General features: G+C 43.5%; 2 protein-coding genes across 4 annotated transcripts; one reads left to right on the top strand and one right to left on the bottom strand.

Moving 5' to 3' along the window:
* Positions 1–492: 492 nt before the first annotated feature.
* On the bottom strand, positions 493–2,888 carry LOC125519836. Of its 2 annotated transcripts, none has more exons than XM_048684613.1 (4): positions 2,730–2,888; positions 2,479–2,627; positions 1,687–1,766; positions 493–770 (listed from the first exon to the last, which is right to left on the bottom strand). In XM_048684613.1, exons 2-4 carry the CDS (start codon positions 2,596–2,598, stop codon positions 698–700), a joined length of 273 nt encoding a protein of 90 aa, XP_048540570.1. In that variant the 5' UTR covers positions 2,599–2,627; positions 2,730–2,888; the 3' UTR covers positions 493–697. The 2 variants fall into 2 exon arrangements, with proteins under 2 accessions (XP_048540570.1, XP_048540571.1); XM_048684614.1 differs by having other exon boundaries at positions 2,734–2,863.
* A 114-nt stretch (positions 2,889–3,002) lies between these two features.
* Positions 3,003–7,253, top strand: LOC125519835 (60S ribosomal protein L36a). Of its 2 annotated transcripts, none has more exons than XM_048684611.1 (4): positions 3,003–3,152; positions 4,266–4,445; positions 4,569–4,643; positions 7,003–7,253. In XM_048684611.1, exons 1-4 carry the CDS (start codon positions 3,150–3,152, stop codon positions 7,087–7,089), a joined length of 345 nt encoding a protein of 114 aa, XP_048540568.1. In that variant the 5' UTR covers positions 3,003–3,149; the 3' UTR covers positions 7,090–7,253. The 2 variants fall into 2 exon arrangements, with proteins under 2 accessions (XP_048540568.1, XP_048540569.1); XM_048684612.1 differs by lacking the exon at positions 7,003–7,253 and adding an exon at positions 4,735–4,968 and having other exon boundaries at positions 3,006–3,152.
* Positions 7,254–22,418: the final 15,165 nt, after the last annotated feature.

Raw genomic sequence — 22,418 nt, 5'->3', positions numbered from 1 at the left:
TTCCTTCGACAGTTTGTTTTGCGTCCAGTTAGTTCCGGCCCAAATCCAGCTCAAGCAGTATTTCTCTAAACTCCACATGTTGCCATCTGCACTCCCTCCTACTCCGAAACAATCCATGCGAAGGAGACTTGCCCCGGAATCCAGGACGCAATCTCAAACTTTGATGTTAGTATTCATCACAAAAGGTGTATGTAGTGCTCACAGTACCAGGCAGAACCTGTAGAACAAGCAGGTACCGAAAAGCACGTGCAGCCCTCTTGCAAAATGGGTTGGCAAAAAGAAATGGGAAACAAAGAGGAAACTGGCAACTTTTTGTCACCAGGGAGCAGTTTAAGAATGTTTAATTCAATTTTGCATGAACTGACAGGCACACGAATCAGGCACCATCTTTACCCAGAATTCCACATGAGCCGCATACCATTACAAAATCCCATGAACAAACCATAGAAGCCATTCAATAAGGATTTAACCCTCAAGGCCCAAAACAAGTCAGACAAAATTACAAATCCCATTTCAAAACGGCAACTTCAACCAATTCACCTCCTGTTAAGGCGTTTCTTATTTCTGGATCGGTTTTGCACTATTATTATTCATGAATAAATATCCGAACATAAGGCCTTGCATTCAACATGACGCCTAGGTAAAAAGTTCACTACGAAATATAACCACACACACTTCAGAAGGATTTAGGTGTTGTTTACTCTAGCTTGGCCTCTACCCTCTTCGGAGGATCCAGCTGCAGGTAAGTAAATGGTACAGTTGGTTCCTCCCTGCAAATCACAGTTTGTACATTAACAACTTTCTCTAACAAAAGAGGAAAAAAAAACAATATTCATGGTCAGAATACTTGTCACAATTTTGAATGTATGTGCACCAGAAACTATAGTTGATACTTGCTTGCTCTCTGAGGCAATATTCATCATTAGAATTCTATAGTCCACAATTTCACACAGATATGGAGTCCTTCCATAATATGCATTTCAGAACAATAGCTTCCTGAACCACTTAGCCTTTTTATTAGGAGAAAGACATGTCACCAAGTACTTTCTTTTGTTCAATTTTGGTGATCAAAATGATTGCATGCGTGCTTCTACTCCTGGTATGTGGAACTGATTGCTCCCAGCCAAGCCACAGCAGTGCCCTTGGTTTCTGACCCAGCCAGCCAGACTGAGATATTGTCCAGAAAGGTTGCACCATCCACACTGCCCAACCAACCAACCAAACTACCTTCCTAATAGATGTGAAACATCATATATGGCACACAGGTAGGCTAGTACGCGCTTCATAAATCTCAGGGATTTGCAACTACATGGAGAATGGTGCCTGACCAACTCCCTGTTACGTGTGATGCTCCATATTAGATTTTTAGGAAGTGGTTAGGCTCATATAAGACTATCCCATAAACAAGAAAATAACACCATGCCGAAGAGATTACTTTTTAGTGAGCATCCCTATGTACTAACTAAGCATTTAAGTTGCTGAAAAAGCAAGCAACCACCAAAGAAAAAGAAAAAAAATTAACATGAGCATACTTAGCAATCACTAACTTAACATTTTCCTCATATACTGCTTATTCATTTTATGAAATTGTTGTGGGCAACCTAAAAACATATTTAGATTGTCATCAGTGATTCTAATGATTCCACCAAAAGCATTAAAACAGAGATCATGAGAAGCAGCGGATACCCAGGTTTCGAGCGCATGCATTGCCAAAAGACCTTGAATGGGCCTGGAACTGTCTTGAATGGATTCCCTTCAAAGGCAGCCTGCAAACAAATAATTAAGCAGACCAAAACATGTTGATTTCAGACTAGGAATTCACATGATGAAACACAGCTAATGCTGGCCATTTGCTGGAAAACGCATAACCAGTTGAAGGTAGTGACCGGTAATTACAGGAAATTCCAGATTAAGGTGGTGGTGGGATGAGATCCTGAACTCCACATTAGTCCAACTTATGGCAATTATGTCATACACATTCTTTTATAATGCTCAATTACTCAGCACTGGAACTGGAAGCATTTTCTTTGATGATATTTCCAGATACCAGTTTCAGATTAGTCCATTGGTCATTGCTAATTGTGTTTTGTAGATTGAAACTGCAACCGCCATCACTAGCTTGGAAGCAATGAGCACAGCACAGGTAGGATAGGAATCATCCTAGTTGCGTGTTAATGAATCATGTGCAATCTTCATAGCAGGGCAACATTGGGTGCTTAACATTGCTGAATCACATCTAAAGTGTTCTGAGTCATGATAGTGAATTAACTACTGAAACGACTTAATGCCAGCCCCTCGCAGTAGTAGAGTAGATGAAGTAAACCAGCCTAAACAATCAAGTGCCTAATTCCAAGTGGTTTCTAGGGCATCATTTCAGCTGTTGCACCATGGATCTCGTCAATATCATCTACACATACGTGCCAGTTGAATGTTACACCTGAAGATTTTTCTAATCAGAGAGGGAGGGGACCTCCGGACCTGGACGACATCCTCGACGCGGTCGTTGCAGCGGTGCGCCTTGGGCTGGCGCTTGTCCCCCTCCGGCAAGCCCCACGGGCTCTCCCGCCTCGGCACCGGCCTCTGCTCGCTCTCGCTCATCCTCCTCCTCCTACCACCACCACTCTTCCCTGTCACTCCAAGAAAAGTACCGAAATGGCGGCTCAAAAATCACATCCACACATCAAACCTCGGGACCATCGCCGAAGAGATCAAAATGGAGGCCGACTCACCTACCAACCACCCCTCCTCAGCTCCTCTCCCTACGCGCGCCGGCGACGAGAGATCCCGAGATCGAGACGACGGCGGCTGCTTCCCCTCACTGGCCGGAGTCCACCAAGAACCCAAGATGCGACGCTGAGACGGAAATGGCCACCTTCCAGCCCGTTTAGACCTTCGGTGTCACATGGGCCTGGGGGAACCATTTCATCCGGCCCAACTACCGGCCCGTGTGGCCGCTAAGCACTGGGACCCACCCGCAGTGACTTGTGCGTGAGGGCGAAACCCTAGCTAGCCGTCACCCCTCGTATATAACCGCGCACCCCTTCGCCCTCCCACCGTTTCAGCTTTCGGCGGCGGCGGCGCACTCCCGTGTTCTCACCCAGGCGCGCACTCCTCCTCGCCGTCTCGGATCCACCGCCGCTTCCGCAGCCATGGTGAGTCTCCTCCCCCTGATCTCTGTACCTGCGGTTGGTCGTAGCGACTGTTTCTGGTTTCCGAACATGACTTGCGAGCGCGGATGCATTTCGTAATGCGATGCTGCTAATCGGATGAGACTTCGGTAGCAGTTGCGCATTCCTCTTGAATCGTACCGCGTGGATGCTAGTAGATGTCGGAGAAGGGGAGGTGATTGGGATGTTGCGGCTGGAGACACTTCCATTCATTACAACACTGCGCGGCGCAGGGCCTTGGATGTAGAGTGTTAAGTTGGCTTGATCGAATGACGAATTGGTTTGTTTGAATTGTCACCTTCTACATTGATCTCCGGCCTTGTTAGTCGAGTTTTCATGACTCATGATCGCGCCCAAATATACACGTTTATTCTAGTTATATGCTTGCAAGGTCAGATCATGGCCTCACTGTTTGGTTGCACAGTATGCTCTCATTCAGCTGCAGTTAATCAGATTGTGTTCTACTCCCTCCGTTCCTAAATATAAGCCTTTTTAGATATTTCAATAAGGACTAAATCCGAAGCAAAATGAGTAAATCTACATCTGTATGTAGTCTCTATTGAAATATCTAAAAAGACTTATATTTAGGAAGGGAAGAGATGGAATGTATGTTACTGAAACCTATTCTGCAAAAAGAACTGGTACGGTGTGAGAAGAGGCCTATTCTCAATAATGAACAAGATGATGCAGCTCTAGTTGCTGGAGGCAGAGGACGTGGACGCGCAATCAGCAACGATTGACATGATGTATTCCTCCTACAGCTAGCTCTCTATGGACTATCGTTGGCACCACCATTGCGAGCTAGCTCAACATGTTCTGTTTTGTAGTATGTAATAATGTACTCTGTTTTTTTCGCCAGCAAGGTGCTTTTCTAGTTCACTATAGCATCTTTGGCTTGAGTTTCCTTTTCATTATGTGTGTAATTGCAAATTCTGCCCTCTGTATTTTCGGACCCCCTTGATCACCGGGAAATTTAACCATGCCCGTCGAATCAGAGAGGTCCTTGCTTCTACACATCTTAGGTAGCAAACATGGTGTTGTGAGTTAAGCTATGTTGTCTATTCCAGTTGGGCTAAGTATGGTATGGCCATTTTGTAGGTGAACGTTCCGAAGACCAAGAAGACCTACTGCAAGAACAAGGAGTGCAAGAAGCACACCCTCCACAAGGTTACCCAATACAAAAAGGGTAAGGACAGTCTTTCTGCCCAGGGGAAGCGTCGTTATGACCGCAAGCAGTCTGGATATGGTGGCCAGACAAAGCCTGTTTTCCACAAGAAGGTATGTTACTGATTTCTGTGGGCATATATCTTCGATGTGCAACTCAAGTTACTTTGGAAATGTTGGATGTTCCTCTTCTGTTGCTTCTTTGCATCTGGATGCTTATTCTTCTGTTTGTTTCAGGCCAAGACAACAAAGAAGATTGTGCTGAAGTTGCAGTGCCAGAGCTGCAAGCATTACTCACAACGTGCTATCAAGGTCCGCACATCCCTCTTATCTGCCATCCCATTTCCTTGCTATATTCTGTTATGTTTAATTATCTGACTCCATAATTTCTTCGTTATTACAGAGGTGCAAGCACTTTGAAATCGGTGGAGACAAGAAGGGCAAGGGAACATCTCTCTTCTAAGCTGATGATATCGTCGTTATGTTTAGAATGTTGTGCCAGAACTTCCCACAAGAAGACTGTATTATCTTTAATTTTCTGGCTATAACCCTATTGGCAATGGAGCATATGTTTTGCTATTGTGTCAACTACTTTCTCCAGATCCAATCGACAAGTAAAATGTTATTTATTTTCTGAGTTTGGTATTTTTGTTCTTGGTCTAATTAAATTGCTGTTGCAGTGTATGTTTATGATGTTGTGCTGAATGCCCGTTGTTCTTGGGTCTCCTCTCTGTTTTTCTGGCTTTGGCAAATTGTTTTGTTATGTTGTTACGCTATGCAATTTTATAGACATGTATTTACAGACCAATCAAATCAAGTAACCAAACAACTGCTCATTGGCATATCTCAGCTATCAAAACAGCAAAACCTTGCATTGCAATGTGCAAGTAGGCACGGTGTGATATCTCCTTGAATTAGAAATTTGCTCGGTATTTGTTAGCCATGTCTGAAATAAGTAGGGTTTGTTTTGAGTTGTAGATTTGGAAATTATGGCGACGTGTGCATATGCATAGTTGGCATTCTACGCGATCACAAGAAGATAATGTCGTAGGGAATCTTTCACCTCTGTTGGCTGCTCTAAGATTATCTCTAGCAGATCCCTTATTATAACCTCGTACCGCAGATCCCTTATAACCTCGTACCGCAAAATAGATTTAGAGGATATCGCAAAACAACCTCGTACCGCAAAATAGATTTAGAGGATATCGCAAAACGGTTTTAACACGTTTTTACGGTATGGCATGTGTCCACACATAATAGATCCAGTAAAAAAATCACGTCAGATGTGGAGCCCACGTGTCAGTAGTTACATTTACAATAGGGTCCTTACAAAGTAGCACAAAACACCCTCAAAATGAAATCTAGATTACAATTGGGTCCTCGAGCGGCCATGGCAATAGAGCCTGCTGTGTGTTGCCTGGCGGAGCCGGAGCTCGCCGAGGCGTGTGGCCCACCCCACGCCATCGGCTGGACCTGCGGCTCCCTGGCCTGCAGCGTCGGCCACCTTGACTGGCTGCTGCTCTTGGCTTTCCACGCCGGCCGCCTTGACTAGCTGCTGCTCATGGCCTGCTCCAGATGCGTGAGGTCGAGTAGTCGGTGGACGCGTCGTCGGGTGCGCCGTCCACTCCTTCTTGCTGAACGGCTTCAACGACACACACGGCGCCCCCACGGCACGGCAGCCACGGCGAGGCGTTGTGGAGTTCCCCGGCCACGGCCATCGGCCACGGCGAGGTGCGACAATCGCAGCAGGCGGACGCGGGCCTAGGCCGATTCGGCTTGCGCAAGCTTGGGATGGATGGCAGGGGGGCGGCCACTCCATGGTGTGGTGTGGCAGTCGGAGGAGGCGCGTCGGTGAAGGAGCAACGAGGTCGGGGTCTGCAAAGGCACGGGGGCGGGAGGTGGACGCGGTGAAAGTTCCCTCCCGCCAAGCGGTTGGCTTGTTTGCGGCAACATGTAGAATTGGCCCTTCGTCCCGGAAATATGTAGGAAATGCCCTCATGGATTCGGGATCCCGCAAAAAAAATCGGGACGGTCGGATTTAGAGGATCTATTCGGGACGGGGATACGGGATGAATTCCGCAAATTGGCGGTTATTGTACCGGACGGCCCAGTTTGCGGGATCTGCTAGAAATGCTCTAAGCCATGTTGCATGATGCATGGAGAATTGTAGATCACGTGCAGACATGGAACAAGTCATCGCTGTTGTTGCTGTGTGTGTCCTTATTTCCTTTTCCTATTTAGTGCATCAAGATGTTTCTGAACACCAATGTCGTTGTATGCTCGAGTTAATTTCATTCTTATTCAGTTGTTGGCAAAACTTCCTAGCGCATTATGCACGTGCTTTGCTTCAATTCTTCAGAGAAACTCATCTTATGTTGGGCACGACTAAATCTTGTAGCATGAGTCGAGACTTGCGGTGAATGTCTGGGGTCATTTGGACAAAAAATGTTGAACGCTCCTCTTCTGTTGCTTCCTTGCATCTAGATGTTTATTATTCTGTTTCAGGCCAAGACAACAAAGAAGATTATGCTGAAGTTGCAGTGCCAGAGCTACAAGCATTACTCACAATGTGCTATCAAGGCCCGCCCATCCCTCTTATCTGTCATCCCATTTTCTTACTATATTATGTTATGTTTAAGTATCTGACACCGTAATTTCTTTCTTACTACAGAGGTGCAAGCACTTCGAAATTTGTGGAGACAAGAAGGGCAAGGGAACCTTCTCTTCTAAGCTAATGATATCGTCGTTATGTTTATAATGTTGTGCCGGAACATGCTACTAAAAGAATGTATTACCTTAATTTTTCTTGTTATAACCCTGTGTGCCCTGTGAGCATATGGATTGCCTTTGTGGAAACTACTTTCTTGGGATGTAAGATACAAGTAAAATGCTCTGAGTTTGGTATTTTTGTTCTTGGTCTAATTATGATTGTTGTGGCGCAGTCTCTGCTATGATGGCTGAATGCCCTTCATTCTTGGTTCTCGAGTCTGTTTTTCTTTTTGTTTTTTCTGGTAAGGCGTTTCCCACAATGCTACCATTCGCATGTCTGTTAGCTGTCTCTTCGTAGCTGTGATCTTGGTGAGCAAACCTCTGCGGCTATCTTATGGGTACAAATTGTTGAAATATGAGATGGGCCTAGAGCCCATATAACAATTTTAGATTTGATCTCTAAGGGCCCATGTAGGTGGCATGACAAGGTGGTGGGAAGTTTAGTCCCACCCCGGAAGTGGAAGGAGAGTTGGAGTGGTTTATAAGGGGTTCTCTTCCTTATGCCATTGGAGCTTGAGAAGAGATGAGGCCCTCGCGCACTCCTCCTCCTCCGCTCGCCTCGCCACGCCACGCCTCGACACGACGCACCGTGCCGCGGGTTGCGGGATTGAGCCGAGCCAAGCTCTACATCGTTTATCCCTATGCGTACTACATGCTCTATTAGATCGTAACCAGTGTGTTATCAATACTGTCAATGTCATGCTTATGATTTATTCATGGATTAATTTAATCGGAAAACTTCCTATTTTCTTTTTCGAATTCTAGTTTTGCTGCTGCACTGAAACCGTCGCCGTTTACGGGGACGTACTTTAAGCGTTGGCAGACTAAAACCACCTTATGGCTCACTGCCATGAACGTGTTCTGGGTCGCCGGTGTGACTCCCACAGGAACGATCACTCCTGATCAGGAGAAGGCGTTCAAGGAGGCCACTGTCGTGTTCCTCAGGGCAGTTCTGAGCGTGATTGGAGATAAGCTGGTTGACGCATATTTGCATGTGCGGTTTGCCAAGGACTTGTGGGAGGCGCTCGAATCTAAGTTCGGGGCTGCCGATGCAGGGAGCGAGATGTATATTATAGAGCAGTTCCATGATTACAAGATGGTTGAAAACCGTCCTGTATTGGAGCAGGCTCATGAGATAATATGCATTGTTAAGGAGCTTGAGCTTCTTAAGTGCGAGTTACCGGGCAAGTTTGTCGCGGGCTGCATAATCGCTAAGCTTCCCAATTCCTGGAGGAACTTTGCCACCACTCTGAAACATCAGAGGCGTGAATTCTCTATGGAGGATGTCATTGGCCATCTGAGTGTTGAGCAGAATTCAAGGGCAAAGGACTCGCACAGAAAAGGGGTCGAAGGAACTTCTGTGGCCAACATGGTGCATCAGAAGAACTCCAATTCCCACAAGCCCAAGGGAAAGAACGGTGTCCAACAGAGTGCCGACTTTAAGAAGAAGGGTAAGAAGACCTTCAAGAAGAACAAGAAGGATGAGGGCTGCTTTACTTGTGGTTCGCTTGAACATTGGGCCAACAAGTGCCCAAACAAGTATAAGAAGCAAGGGCAGGACTCCAAGTCTGTCAATATGATTGTGAGCAACAATAAGAGTGGTGCATCTGGGTACGGTAATTTATTTGTTGTATTTTTAGTTTGGCCATCCACCGATTGGTGGGTCAACACAGGTGCAGGTGTTCATGTGTGTGCTGACATTTCATTGTTTTCTTCTTACCGGGCCACAGGTCACGGGTCCGTACTGATGGGGAATGGCGCGAGTGCTTCTGTTCTTGGTGTTGGCACGGTCGATCTGAAGTTTACTTCAGGAAGGATCGTGCAGCTGAAGAACATGCAGCATGTCCCTGCCATCAAGAAGAACCTCGTTAGTGGCTCCCTTCTATGAAGAGAAGGGTTTAAGTTGGTATTCGAGTCTAATAAATTAGTTGTTATGAAATATGGACTATTTGTTGGAAAGGATTATGAATGCGGAGGCATGTTCCGCCTTTCTCTTGCAGATCTATGTAATAAAGTCGTGAACAATATTCATTTGAGTGTTAATGAATCTGAAGTATGGCATTCACGTCTTTGTCACATTAGTTTCAGTGTTATGACGTGGCTAGCAAAATCGAATTTAATACCGAGTTTCACTTTAGCCAAAGGTTCTAAGTGCCATTCGTGTGTGCAATCTAAGCAACCTCGCAAGCCTCACAAGGCAACAGAGGAGAGACACTTGGCGCCACTGGAACTCATACATTCTGATCTTTGTGAGATGAATGGTGTGTTGACTAAAGGTGGAAAGAAATATTTCATGACTTTGATAGATGATTCCACTAGATATTGCTATGTGTATCTGTTAAATACTAAATATGAGGCTCTACACTACTTCAAATTCTATAAGGCAGAAGTTGAGAATCAACTTGAAAAGAAAATTAAACGAGTCCGGTCAGATCGTGGTGGAGAGTACTTCTCGAAAGAGTTTGATGCCTTTTGTACGGAACACGACATTATTCACGAGAGGACGCCTCCCTACTCACCCCAGTCAAACGGGGTTGCCGAGCGGAAAAACCGTACTCTAACTGATTTGGTTAACACCATGTTAGATACGTCGGGTTTATCCAAGGCATGGTGGGGGGAGGCTATAATGACATCCTGTCATATCCTGAATAAAGTTCCGACAAAGGATAACGAGATCACTCCTTACGAGAAGTGGACCAAGAGAAGGACAACACTCTCGTACTTACGTACCTAGGGCTGCTTGGCGAAAGTTAATGTGCCGATCCCCAAAAAGCGTAAGCTTGGACCAAAGACCGTGGACTGTGTTAATTTGGGCTACGCTATGAATAGTGTTGGCTATAGATTTCTAGTAGTGAAATCTGAGGTACCTGACATGAAAGTCGGTACAATTATGGAGTCTAAAGATGCTACATTCTTTGAGGACATTTTTCCCATGAGAGATGTACAAAGCACTTCTAGACAGGAATCTGAGGAGACTCCTGAACCTGCCATTCCGATGGAATATTATAATCAAACACATGATGAAAATCCTGAGGAGGATAATGAGGAATCCCTTGGTAGGGGCAAGAGACAAAGGACTGTAAAGACCTTTGGTGATGATTTCTTCATATACCTCGTGGAGGATAATCCCACTTCTATTTCAGAAGCGTATGCATCTCCAGAAGCTGACTACTGGAAGGATGCGGTCCGTAGTGAGATGGATTCCATCATGGCTAACGGGACTTAGGAGCTTACTGAACGTCCTTATGGTTGCAAACCATTGGGATGCAAGTGGGTGTTCAAGAAGAAGCTTAGGCCCGATGGTACGATAGAAAAGTACAAGGCTAGGCTTGTGGCCAAGGGCTACGCCCAGAAAGAAGAAGAAGATTTCTTCGACACTTATTCACCTATGGCCAGACTGACCACCATTCGAGTATTACTCTCGTTGGCGGCCTCGCATGGTCTTCTCATTCATCAGATGGATGTTAAGACGGCTTTCCTGAACGGAGAGCTAAAGGAGGAAATCTATATGCAACAGCCTGATGGCTTTGTGATGGATGGTCAGGAAGGAAAGGTGTGTAAGTTGGTGAAATCTTTGTATGGCCTGAGACAAGCGCCTAAGCAATGGCATGACAAGTTTAATGAAACGTTGACATCTGTTGGCTTTGTTGTTAATGAGGCCGACAAATGTGTATACTATCGCTATGGTGGGGGCGAAGGAGTTATACTGTGTTTGTATGTTGATGACATACTGATATTTGGGACTAATCTCAAGTTGATCGAGGAAGTTAAGTCTTTCCTATCTCAGAACTTTGAGATGAAGGACCTTGGAGTGGCTGATGTTATCTTGAACATCAAGCTATTGAGAGATGATGAAGGTGGGATTACACTTCTGCAATCCCATTATGTTGAGAAGGTGTTGAGTCGTTTTGGATATTTGGACTACAAACCATCTCAAACACCATATGATCCTAGTGTGCTGATTCGAAAGTCTAAAGGCACAGCTATAGATCAATTGAGATAATCTCAGATTGTTGGTTCACTACAGTATCTAGCGAGCGCAACGAGGCCTGACATTGCATTTGCTATTAGCAAACTGAGCCGATTTGTTTCCAAACCGGGTGATGTACATTGGCGTGCTCTTGAGAGAGTTATGCGCTATCTGAAAGGTACTATGAACTATGGACTTCACTATACCGGATACCCGTCGGTACTTGAAGGGTATAGTGATGCGAATTGGATCTCTGATGCTGATGAGATGAAGGCCACAACTGGGTATATATTTACTCTTGGACGTGGTGCTGTTTCCTGGAAGTCTTGCAAGCAAACGATCTTAACAAGATCGACAATGGAAGCAGAATTAACAACATTAGACACATCGGGTGGCGAAGCAGAATGGCTTCGAGATCTGTTGATGGACTTGCCAGTGGTTGAGAAGCCGGTTCCGGCCATCCTTATGAACTGTGACAATCAAACAGTTATTGTCAAGGTGAAGAGTTCAAAGGACAACATGAAGTCCAACAAACACATAAGAATGAGATTGAAAGCTGTCAGAAAATTGAGAAACTCCGGAGTGATAGCGTTGGATTATATTCAAACGGCTAAGAATCTGGCAGATCCCTTTACTAAAGGGCTATCACGTGTTGTGATAGATAATGCATCAAGGGAGATGGGTATGAGACCCACATGAGTTTCCTTGGTAGTAACCCAACCTATGTGATCGGAGATCCCGTGAAGTAGGACCTGGGAAAACAAGCTAGTGGTGAACTGAGGAGAGTAACTTTACTAACCCACTCCGTTGGAGATGCAATACTCTCGGAAACTGTATGGAATGATGACTACTGTCTCAATGTGTTCCAAGGCTTATATGCATAAGCAAGATGCTATCCTACAGAGCGATCTTTGGAGGAACACACCTATATGAGCCCGACTGCTGGTCACAGTCTATGAGATTGGGGTGATCTCTAGCAAGCTCATGAACAGGCCAAGAGTGTGACTAATATGCTCCACCCGAGGGGTCGGCCTTCGGCAGCCTCGTATCAGTGAGACTTGTGGTGAAACTTCTTGACGCCAAACTGACAATTCAAGGCATAGTCCATTGTTCAGTTGTGAAGGAGTGTAACTACTTGGTCTAGGTGGAGCTCAACCTTAATCGGTCTCCACTGAAATGCTGGTATATCAAAACAGCGTTTGGAACAAAGGACAAACTGGGCCCCTGAGATCTGGTGGGGGATTGTTGAAATATGAGATGGGCCTAGAGCCCATATGACAATTTCAGATTTGATCTCTAAGGGCCCATGTAGGTGGCATGACAAGGTGGTGGGAAGTTTAGTCCCACCCCGGAAGTGGAAGGAGAGTTGGAGTGGTTTATAAGGGGTTCTCTTCCTCATGCCATTGGAGCTTGAGAAGAGATGAGGCCCTCGCGCACTCCTCCTCCTCCGCTCACCTCGCCACGCCACGCCTCGTCACGACGCGCCGCGGGTTGCGGGATTGAGCCGAGCCGAGCTCACTCCTATGCGCTACCGACTTGGACGTGGGTTCAGCCCACGTCTCTCCACGCGCAGCCGCACATATATATGTGGGGCGCTGCCAACCCTAGCCGCCACGAAACAGAACGCATCTCCGCCTCCACGCCCGCGTCGTTCCTCTGCTGCTGCTGCCACCGGCGACTCCGTCCCGTTCACCACGTACACGGTTGACGGGAGAGCAGGCCTCCGAAACCCCGCCTCTCTGGATCCTGTACGGGAGAGGGGCGATTAGGTTTTTGGGTAGCGACTACGCGACTGCTCGCTTCTGTTCATCTACGTCCACATCACCTTCGTCATCACCATGTCGACCGACGCCGACCGTGCCGCCGCTGAGAAGGCCGAGGCCGACAAGAAGGCCGCCGAGGATGCCGCGGCTACTGCCGCCGCCACCGCCGCCGCATGGCCGATTGGAGGGTATACATCGTTTATCCCTCTCATGTTTCTTTCTGTTGTAGCAGTACTAGCGATATGCGTAGATGTTTCTACTATATGCGTAGTACATGCTCTGTTAGATCGTAACCAGTGTGTTATCAATACTGTCAATGTCATGCTTATGATTTATTCATGGATTGATTTAATCGGAAAACTGCCTATTTTCTTATCACAAATAAATACACCGACAATCGTTGGGTTGTGGCTATTTATGACACATGATTCATTGACTGATATCCAAATTTATTTCCAAGTGAACGTACAAAACTATATACATGGATACATACAAAGGAGAGTGATACATTAGCTAAGCAAAAAATTGCATTGCAACAGTGCATGTCGTGGATGATTTTTTATTGAGTGACAAAAAGTCAGTCAGTATTTTTTCGTCGGATCTGAAATGGTAGGGTTTGTTTCGGGCTTGTTATAGGTTTGGGATGTATCAGGCATTTGAAAATGTCGGTGATGTGGGCATATGTGAAGTTGGCATAATATGCTATCACAAACTGGTTCGCTATAGCTGCTGCTCTCCATGGTGTTGCGCTGGCTGGGATAGGTGATATGCTATAGCTGCAACATTCCAAAGTGTTGCGCTGGCTGGGATAGGTGAGATTGCACGGTGCATTGAGAATTGGAGATAAAATGCATACATGAAAGTATGAAGCCTAGAGTTGTTGTCACTTTGTATGTCATAAGTTCCTTTTTCCTATCTTAGTGCATCAACATGTTTCGTGCTCTTACTTTGTTTTAGGCCGAGTTAATGACATTATTTTTTAGTTGCTAGTAAGACTTCCTAGTGCGTTATGTGTGTGTTTGAGGGAAAGCAATGAATCTTGTGAATCTTGTCAAGTCCAAGACTTGTGGTGAATGGAGGTTCTAAAGTCCCTTTGGGGCGATGGCAACAGGTAAAACAATGAAGTACATAAAAGATTGACTCGAGATTAGAGCATCAACCTGTAGTAGAGCTATATACAATGTAAATGTATTGGCACTCAAATTAGCTTTCAGTTTTTTTAATGTCATAGTAAGGAGACAAACGTCCACTAAACTCTACCTACAAGAGTTGCTGATAGTTTTCACAACAACAAAATGCCTCAAACTTGAACTGCCATGATGCATATGGTGGGTCCTCCTTCCATAAGAAGATAACGGTTAATTATGCGTTGTGATTGTGGAACTCAAGAGATTGTGATCTGGTGTTGTAATTGGTGGGTGTGGGTAACTACCTCTCATGTCCATTTTTATGTCTTTTGGCTAATTGTTTTGTCATGATGTTTCTACGCCGCCATATGAATGGATTTTTTTGTGGGTAGTTGTGATCTTGTTAGGCAAAGTTGCCCCTCTACTACCAAACACTATCTTATGGAGTACAAACCAACACCAACAATCAATTGGTTGTACTCATTTACCACACTTGATACATGGTGATGTCAAACTTTACTTCCAAGTGGAAGTACAAAATTATATAGACATGGATATAGAGAGGAGTGGGTGTGACTGATTCGTCATGTGGACCAACTAAATGAAGCCAGAACCAAACAAACTACTGCTCATCGGCATATCTCAGCTATAAAAGGCAACAAAAACTTGCATTACATGGCGTAGATGTGGGACTCCCCCTTAATGACGAAATATATTAGTATTTCTTTTCCATGTTTGAAACAGCAGTGTTTGTTTTGAGTTTGTTATAGGTTTGGGATGTATCAGGGATCTGAAAATGTTGGCAACGTGGGCATATGCAGAGTTGGAATAATATGTCGTCACAATCTTGGTAGGACTCGTTGCTCCTTCTTTTTTGTGGTGTGCTGGTTGGGTTAGGTGTTATTGTACGAAGCTTTGAGAATTGAAGATAATGTCGAGACATGGAACGAAGAAAATTTGTTCCGTGGTCTTTTGACGACCTTTGTTTTAGGCTGATTAATTCCATTCTTATTTGGTTGCTAGTAGGACTTCCTAATTGAAGGAAATATGCCCTAGAGGCAATAATAAAGTTGTTATTTTATATTTCCTTATTCATGATAAAGGTTTATTATTCATGCTAGAGTTGTATTGATCGGAAACCTTAATACATGTGTGAATACACAAACAAACACTGTGTCCCTAGTGAGCCTCTACTAGACTAGCTCGTTGATCAAAGATGGTTAAGGTTTCCTAATCATTGACATGAGTTGTCATTTGATAACGGGATCACATCATTAGGAGAATGATGTGATGGACAAGACCCATCCGTTAGCTTAGCATTATCATCGTTCAGTTTTATTGCTATTGCTTTCTTCATGTCAAATACATATTCCTTCGACTATGAGATTATGCAACTCCTGGATACCGGAGGAATGATTTGTGTGCTATCAAACATCACAACGTAACTAGGTGATTATAAAGATGCTCTACAGGTATCTCCGAAGGTGTTTGTCGAGTTGGCATAGATCAAGATTCGGATTATTTGTCACTCTGAATATCAGAGATGTATCTCTGGGCCCTCTCGGTAATACACAGCATAAGCTTGCAAGCAAACGACTAAGGAGTGGGTCACAAGGTGATGTATTACGGAATAAGTAAAGAGACTTGTCGATAACAAGATTGAACTAGGTATGAAGATACCGACGATCGAATCTCGGGCAAGTAACATACCGATGGACAAAGGGAATTACGTATGTTGTCATAACGGTTCGACCGATAAAGATCTTCGTAGAATATGTAGGAGCCAATACGGACAGCCAGGTTCCGCTACTGGTTATTGACCGAAGAGGTGTCTTGGTCATGTCTACATAGTTCTCGAACCCGTAGGGTCCGCACACTTAACGTTCGATGATGATATAGTATTATATGAGTTATGTGATTTGGTGACCGAATGTTGTTCGGAGTCCCGGATGAGATCACGGGCATGACGAGGAGTCTCGAAATGGTCGAGAGCTAAAGATTTATATATAGGACGATGGTATTCGGACACCGGAAGTGTTTCGGGGGGTACTGGGTACTTATCGGGTCACTAGAAGGGGTTCCGGGCATCCCCGGCAAAAGATATGGGCCTTATGGGCCAAGAGGGAAATGCACCAGCCACATGGGGCTGGTGCTCCCCCCATATGGGCCGGCCTAGGAGGAGAAGGAAAGAGGGGAAGAGAAAGGAAAGAGTGGAATAGGATTCCCCCTTCCTACCCTCCCCCTGTTTGCTTCCCCCTCCGACATATATGGCACGGGCGCGCGGCTTGGGATGAGCCCAAGTAGGATTCGGTCCTACTTGGGGCGCCTCCTAGCCTCTCCCATCCCCCTCCCACCTATATATATGTGGGGAGGGGGCACCTAGCACATACCAGACAATTGTTTAGAAGTGTGTGGCGCCCCCCTCCGCCGTTTACACCCCCCGTCATATCTTCGTAGTGCCTAGGCGAAGCCCTGTGAGGATCACTTCACCATCACCGTCACCACGCCGTCGTGCTGATGGAACTCATCTACTATCTTGACATCTTGCTGGATCAAGAAGGCGAGGGACGTCACCGAGATGAACATGTTTAGAATGCGGAGGTGTTGTGCATTCGGTACTTGATCGGTTGAAGCGCGAAGAAGTTCGACTACATCAACCGCGTTAAGAAACTCTTCCTCTTACAGTCTACGAGGGTACATAGACACACTCTCCCCCTCGTTGCTATGCATCTCCATGGATAGATCATTGTGTGTGCGTAGATTTTTTTTCCATGCATCGATTCCCAACAGTGGCATCATGAGCCAGGTCTATGCGTAGATGATATGTACGAGTAGAACACAAAGAGTTGTGGGCGGTGATAGTCATACTTGATACGTCTCCAACGTATCTATAATTTTTGATTGCTCCATGCTATATTATCTACTGTTTTGGACATTATTGGGCTTTATTATCCACTTTTATATTATTTTTGGGACTAACCTATTAACCGGAGGCCCAGCCCAGAATTGCTGTTTTTACCTGTTTTAGGGTTTCGAAGAAAAGGAATATCAAATGGAATGGAACGTTCGGGAATGTGATTTTCTCAACGAACAAGACCCAGGAGACTTGGACCCTACGTCAAGACACAAAAGAGGAGGCCACGAGGTAGGGGGCGCGCCTACCCCCCCCACCCCACCCCAGGCGCGCCCTCCACCCTCGCGGGCCCCCTGTTGCTCCACCGACGTACTCCTTCCTCCTATATATACCTACGTACCCCCAAACGATCAGATACGGATCCAAAACCCTAATTCCATTGCCGCAACTTTCTTTATCCACGAGATCCCATCTTGGGGCCTATTTCGGAGCTCCGCCGGAGGGGGCATCGATCACGGAGGGCTTCTACATCAACACCATAGCCCCTCCGATGAAGTGTGAGTAGTTCACCTCAGACCTACGGGTCCATAGTTAGTAGCTAGATGGCTTCTTCTCTCTTTTTGGATCTCAATACAATGTTCCCCCCTCTCTTGTGGAGATCTATTCGATGTAATATTCTTTTTGCGGTGTGTTTGTTGAGACCGATGAATTGTGGGTTTATGATCAAGTCTATCTATGAACATTATTTGAATCTTCTCTGAATTCTTTTATGTGTGATTGGTTATCTTTGCAAGTCTCTTCGAATTATCTGTTTGGTTTGGCCTACTAGATTGATCTTTCTTGCAATGGGAGAAGTGCTTAGCTTTGGGTTCAATCTTGCAGTGTCCTTTCCCAGTGACAGTAGGGGCAGCAAGGCACATATTGTATTGTTGCCATCGAGGATAACAAGATGGGGTTTTCACCATATTGCATGAGTTTATCCCTCTACATCATGTCATCTTGCTTAAGGCGTTACTCTTTTTTCATTAACTTAATACTCTAGATGCATGCTGGATAGCGGTCGATGAGTGGAGTAATAGTAGTAGATGCAGGCAGGAGTCGGTCTACTTGTCTCGGACGTGATGCCTATATACATGATCATGCCTAGATATTCTCATAATTATGCTCAATTCTGTCAATTGCTCAACAGTAATTTGTTCACCCACCGTAGAATACTTATGCTCTCGAGAGAAGCCACTAGTGAAACCTATGGCCCCCGGGTCTATCTTCATCATATAAATCTCCTACTGCTTAGTTATTTCCTTTGCTTTTTTACTTTGCTTTTACTTTACTTTGAATCTTTATCACAAAAATGCCAAAAATATTATCTTATCATATCTATCAGATCTCACTATCGTAAGTGGCTGTGTAGGGATTGACAACCCCTTATCGCGTTGGTTGCGAGGATTTATTTGTTTTGTGTAGGTACGAGGGACTGGCGCGTAGCCTCCTACTGGATTGATACCTTGGTTCTCAAAAACTGAGGGAAATACTTACGCTACTTTGCTGCATCATCCCTTCCTCTTCGGGGAAAACCAACGCAGTGCTCAAGAGGTAGCAAGAAGGATTTCTGGCACCGTTGCCGGGGAGGTCTACGCAAAAGTCAATATACCAAGTACCCATCACATACCCTTATCTCCCGCATTACATTATTTGCCATTTGCCTCTCGTTTTCCTCTCCCCCACTTCACCCTTACCGTTTTATTCCCCTCTCTCTCTATCCTCACTCTCTTTCTCTATTTGCCTCTTTTTGCCCGCTTGCTTTTTGTTTGCTTGTGTGTTAGTTTGCTTGCTTGTCACGATGGCTCAAGATAACACTAAATTGTGTGACTTCACCAATACCAACAACAATGATTTTATTAGCACTACAATTGCTCCTCTTACCGATGCTGAATCTTGTGAAATTAATACTGCTTTGCTGAATCTTGTCATGAAAGATCCGTTTTCTGGCCTTTCTAGTGAAGATGCTGCTACCCATCTAAATAGCTTCGTTGATTTGTGTGATATGCAAAAGAAGAAAGATGTGGATAATGATATTGTTAAATTGAAGCTATTTCCTTTTTCGCTTAGAAATCGTACTAAAGCTTGGTTTTCGTCTTTGCCTAAAAATATTATTGATTCATGGAACAAGTGCAAAGATGCTTTTATCTCTAAGTATTTTCCTCCCGCTAAGATCATCTCTCTTAGAAACGATATTATGAATTTTACGCAACTTGATCATGAACATGTTGCACAAGCTTGGGAGAGAATGAAACTAATGATACGTAATTGCCCTACTCATGGTTTAAATTTGTGGATGATTATACAAAAAATTTATGCCGGATTGAATTTTGCTTCTAGAAATCTTTTAGATTCGGCCGCGGGAGGCACTTTTATGGAAATCAATTTAGGAGAAGCTACTAAAATCCTAGATAATATTATGGTTAATTATTCTCAATGGCATACTGAAAGATCTACTAATAAAAAGGTGCATGCGTTAGAAGAAATTAATGTTTTGAGTGGAAAGATGGATGAGCTTATGAAATTATTTGCTAGTAAGAGTGTTTCTTCTGATCCTAATGATATGCCCTTGTCTACTTTGATTGAGAATAATAATGAATCTATGGATGTGAATTTTGTTGGTAGGAACAATTTTGGTAACAACGCATATAGAGGAAATTTCAATCCTAGGCTTTTTCCTAGTAATCCCTCTAATAATTATGGTAATTCCTACAACAATTCTTATGGAAATTATAATAATATGACCTCTGATTTTGAATCTAATATTAAAAAATTTATTACTTCGCAAAAGAATTTTAATGCTTTGATTGAAGAAAAATTGTTAAGATTGATGAGTTGGCTAGGAACGTTGATAAAATTTCTCTTGATGTTGATTCTTTGAAACTTAGATCTATTCCACCTAAGCATGATATCAATGAGTCTCTCAAAGCCATGAGAATTTCCATTGATGAGTGCAAAGAAAGAACCGCTAGGATGCGTGCTAAGAAAGATGCCTTTATAAGAGCGTGTTCTTCTAGTTCCTATGAAAATAAAGATGAAGATCTAAAAGTTATTGATGTGTCCCCTATTAAATCTTTGTTTTTCAATATGAATCTTGATAATGATGGGACTGAATATGATCCACCTTTACCTAGAAGGCGTTCCAAGAATTCGGAATTTTTTGATCTTGATGCTAAAATTGATAAAAGTGGGATTGAAGAAATTAAAACCCTAGATGTTGCTAAACCCACTATTATGGATTTCAAGGAATTTAACTATGAAAATTTCTCTTTGATTTATTGTATTTCCTTGTTGCAATCCGTGCTAAATTCTCCTCACGCTTATCGTCAAAATAAAGCGTTTACTAAACATATCGTTGATGCCTTGATGCAATCTTATGAAGAAAAACTTGAATTGGAAGTTTTTATCCCTAGAAAACTTTATGATGAGTGGGAACTAACTATTAAAATTAAAATTAAATATCATAAATGCTATTCTTTATGTGATTTGGGTGCTACTGTTTCCACGATTCCAAAGACTTTGTGTGATTTGTTAGGTTTTCGTGATTTTGATGATTGCTCTCTAAACTTGCACCTTGCGGATTCCACTATTAAGAAAACTATGGGAAGAATTAATGATGTTCTTATTGTTGCAAATAGGAATTATGTGCCCGTATATTTTATTGTTCTTGACATAGATTGCAATCCTTCATGTCCTATTATTCTTGGTAGACCTTTCCTTAGAACGATTGGTGCAATTATTGATATGAAGGAAGGAAATATTAGATTCCAATTTCCATTAAGGAAAGGCATGGAACACTTTACTAGAAAGAAAATTAAATTACCTTATGAATCAATCATGAGAGCCAGTTATGTATTGCCTACCAAAGATGGCAATACCTAGATCTATCCTTGCTTGTTATGCCTAGCTAGGGGCGTTAAACAATAGCGCTTGTTGGGAGGCAACCCAATTTTATTTTTATTCCTTGCTTTTTTCTCCTGTTTATCAATAAATAATTGATCTATCCTCTGTTTTGGTTGTATTTTTTGTGTTTAATTAGTGTTTGTGCCAAGTAGAACCGTTGGGAAGACTTGGGGAAAGTCTTGTTACACTTGCTGTAAAAAACAGAAACCTTAACGCTCACGAGAACTGCTGCCATTTTTATTTGGAAAGTGCTATTTAGTTAATTATTTTTTCAGATGATTAATAGATCAATTCCTCACGTCCTGCAATTTATTTTAGAATTTTTGGGGTTCCATATCTTGCGCTAGCTACAGATTACTACAGACTGTTCTGTTTTTGACAGATTCTGTTTTTCGTGTGTTGTTTGCTTATTTTGATGAATCTATGGCTAGTAAAATAGTTTATAAACCATAGAGAAGTTGGAATAAAGTAGGTTTAACACCAATATAAATAAAGAATGAGTTCATTACAGTACCTTGAAGTGGTCTTTTGTTTTCTTTCGCTAACGGAGCTCACGAGATTTTCTACTTTGAGTTTTGTGTTGTGAAGTTTTCAAGTTTTGGGTAAAGATTTGATGGATTATGAACAAGGAGTGGCAAGAGCCTAAGCTTGGGGATTCCCATGGCACCCCCAAGATAATCTAAGGACACCTAAAAGCCAAAGCTTGGGGATGCCCCGGAAGGCATCCCCTCTTTCGTCTACTTTATCGGTAACTTTACTTGGAGCTATATTTTTATTCGCCACACGATATGTGTTTTGCTTGGAGCGTCTTGTATGATTTGAGTCTTTACTTTTTAGTTTACCACAATCATCCTTGATGTACACACCTTTTGAGAGAGCCATACATGATTTGGAATTTGTTAGAATACTCTATGTGCTTCGCTTATATCTTTTGAGTTATATAGTTTTTCTCTAGTACTTCACTTATATCTTTTAGAGCACGGTGGTGGATTTGTTTTATAGAAACTATTGATCTCTCATGCTTCACTTAGATTATTTTGAGAGTCTTAAATAGCATGTAATTTGCTTAAAATCCTAATATGCTAGGTATTCAAGATTAGTAAAATTTCTTATGAGTGTTTTGAGTACTAAGAAAAGTTTGATGCTTGATGATTGTTTTGAGATATGGAGGTAATAATATCAAAGTTGTGCTAGTTGAGTAGTTGTGAAATTGAGAAATGCTTGTGTTGAAGTTTGCAAGTCCCATAGCATGCACGTATGGTAAACGTTATGTAACAAATTTGAAACATGAGGTGTTATTTGATTGTCCTCCTTATGAGTGGCGGTCGGGGATGAGCGATGGTCTTTTCCTACCAATCTATCCCCCTAGGAGCATGCGCGTAGTGCCGAGGTTTTTGATGACTTGTAGATTTTTGCAATAAGTATGTGAGTTCTTTATGACTAACGTTGAGTCCATGGATTATACGCACTCTCACCCTTCCATCCTTGCTAGCCTCTTCGGTACCGTGCATTGCCCTTTCTCACATTGAGAGTTGGCGCAAACTTTGTTGGTGCATCCAAACCCCATGATATGATATGCTCTTTCACACATAAACTTCCTTATATCCTCCTCAAAACAGCCACCATACCTACCTATTATGGCATTTCCATAGCCATTCCGAG

Source organism: Triticum urartu, chromosome 7 (genome assembly GCF_003073215.2).
Source record: "Triticum urartu cultivar G1812 chromosome 7, Tu2.1, whole genome shotgun sequence".
Taxonomy (NCBI): Eukaryota; Viridiplantae; Streptophyta; class Magnoliopsida; order Poales; family Poaceae; genus Triticum; species Triticum urartu.
This window is presented reverse-complemented; position numbering and strand designations above follow the sequence as displayed.

What these genes read in the sequence shown, in the direction of transcription:
- LOC125519836 (XM_048684613.1), bottom strand. Translation starts at nt 2,598, where the DNA reads ATGAGCGAGAGCGAGCAGAGGCCGGTGCCGAGGCGGGAGAGCCCGTGG. An exon ending in GCGTCGAGGATGTCGTCCAG is followed by an intron (nt 1,767 to 2,478) that starts GTCCGGAGGTCC and finishes ATTTGTTTGCAG; the next exon opens with GCTGCCTTTGAAGGGAATCC. An exon ending in TGCATGCGCTCGAAACCTGG is followed by an intron (nt 771 to 1,686) that starts GTATCCGCTGCT and finishes TGTGATTTGCAG; the next exon opens with GGAGGAACCAACTGTACCAT.
- LOC125519835 (XM_048684611.1), top strand. An exon ending in AGCCTGTTTTCCACAAGAAG is followed by an intron (nt 4,446 to 4,568) that starts GTATGTTACTGA and finishes TGTTTGTTTCAG; the next exon opens with GCCAAGACAACAAAGAAGAT. An exon ending in ACTCACAACGTGCTATCAAG is followed by an intron (nt 4,644 to 7,002) that starts GTCCGCACATCC and finishes TTCTTACTACAG; the next exon opens with AGGTGCAAGCACTTCGAAAT.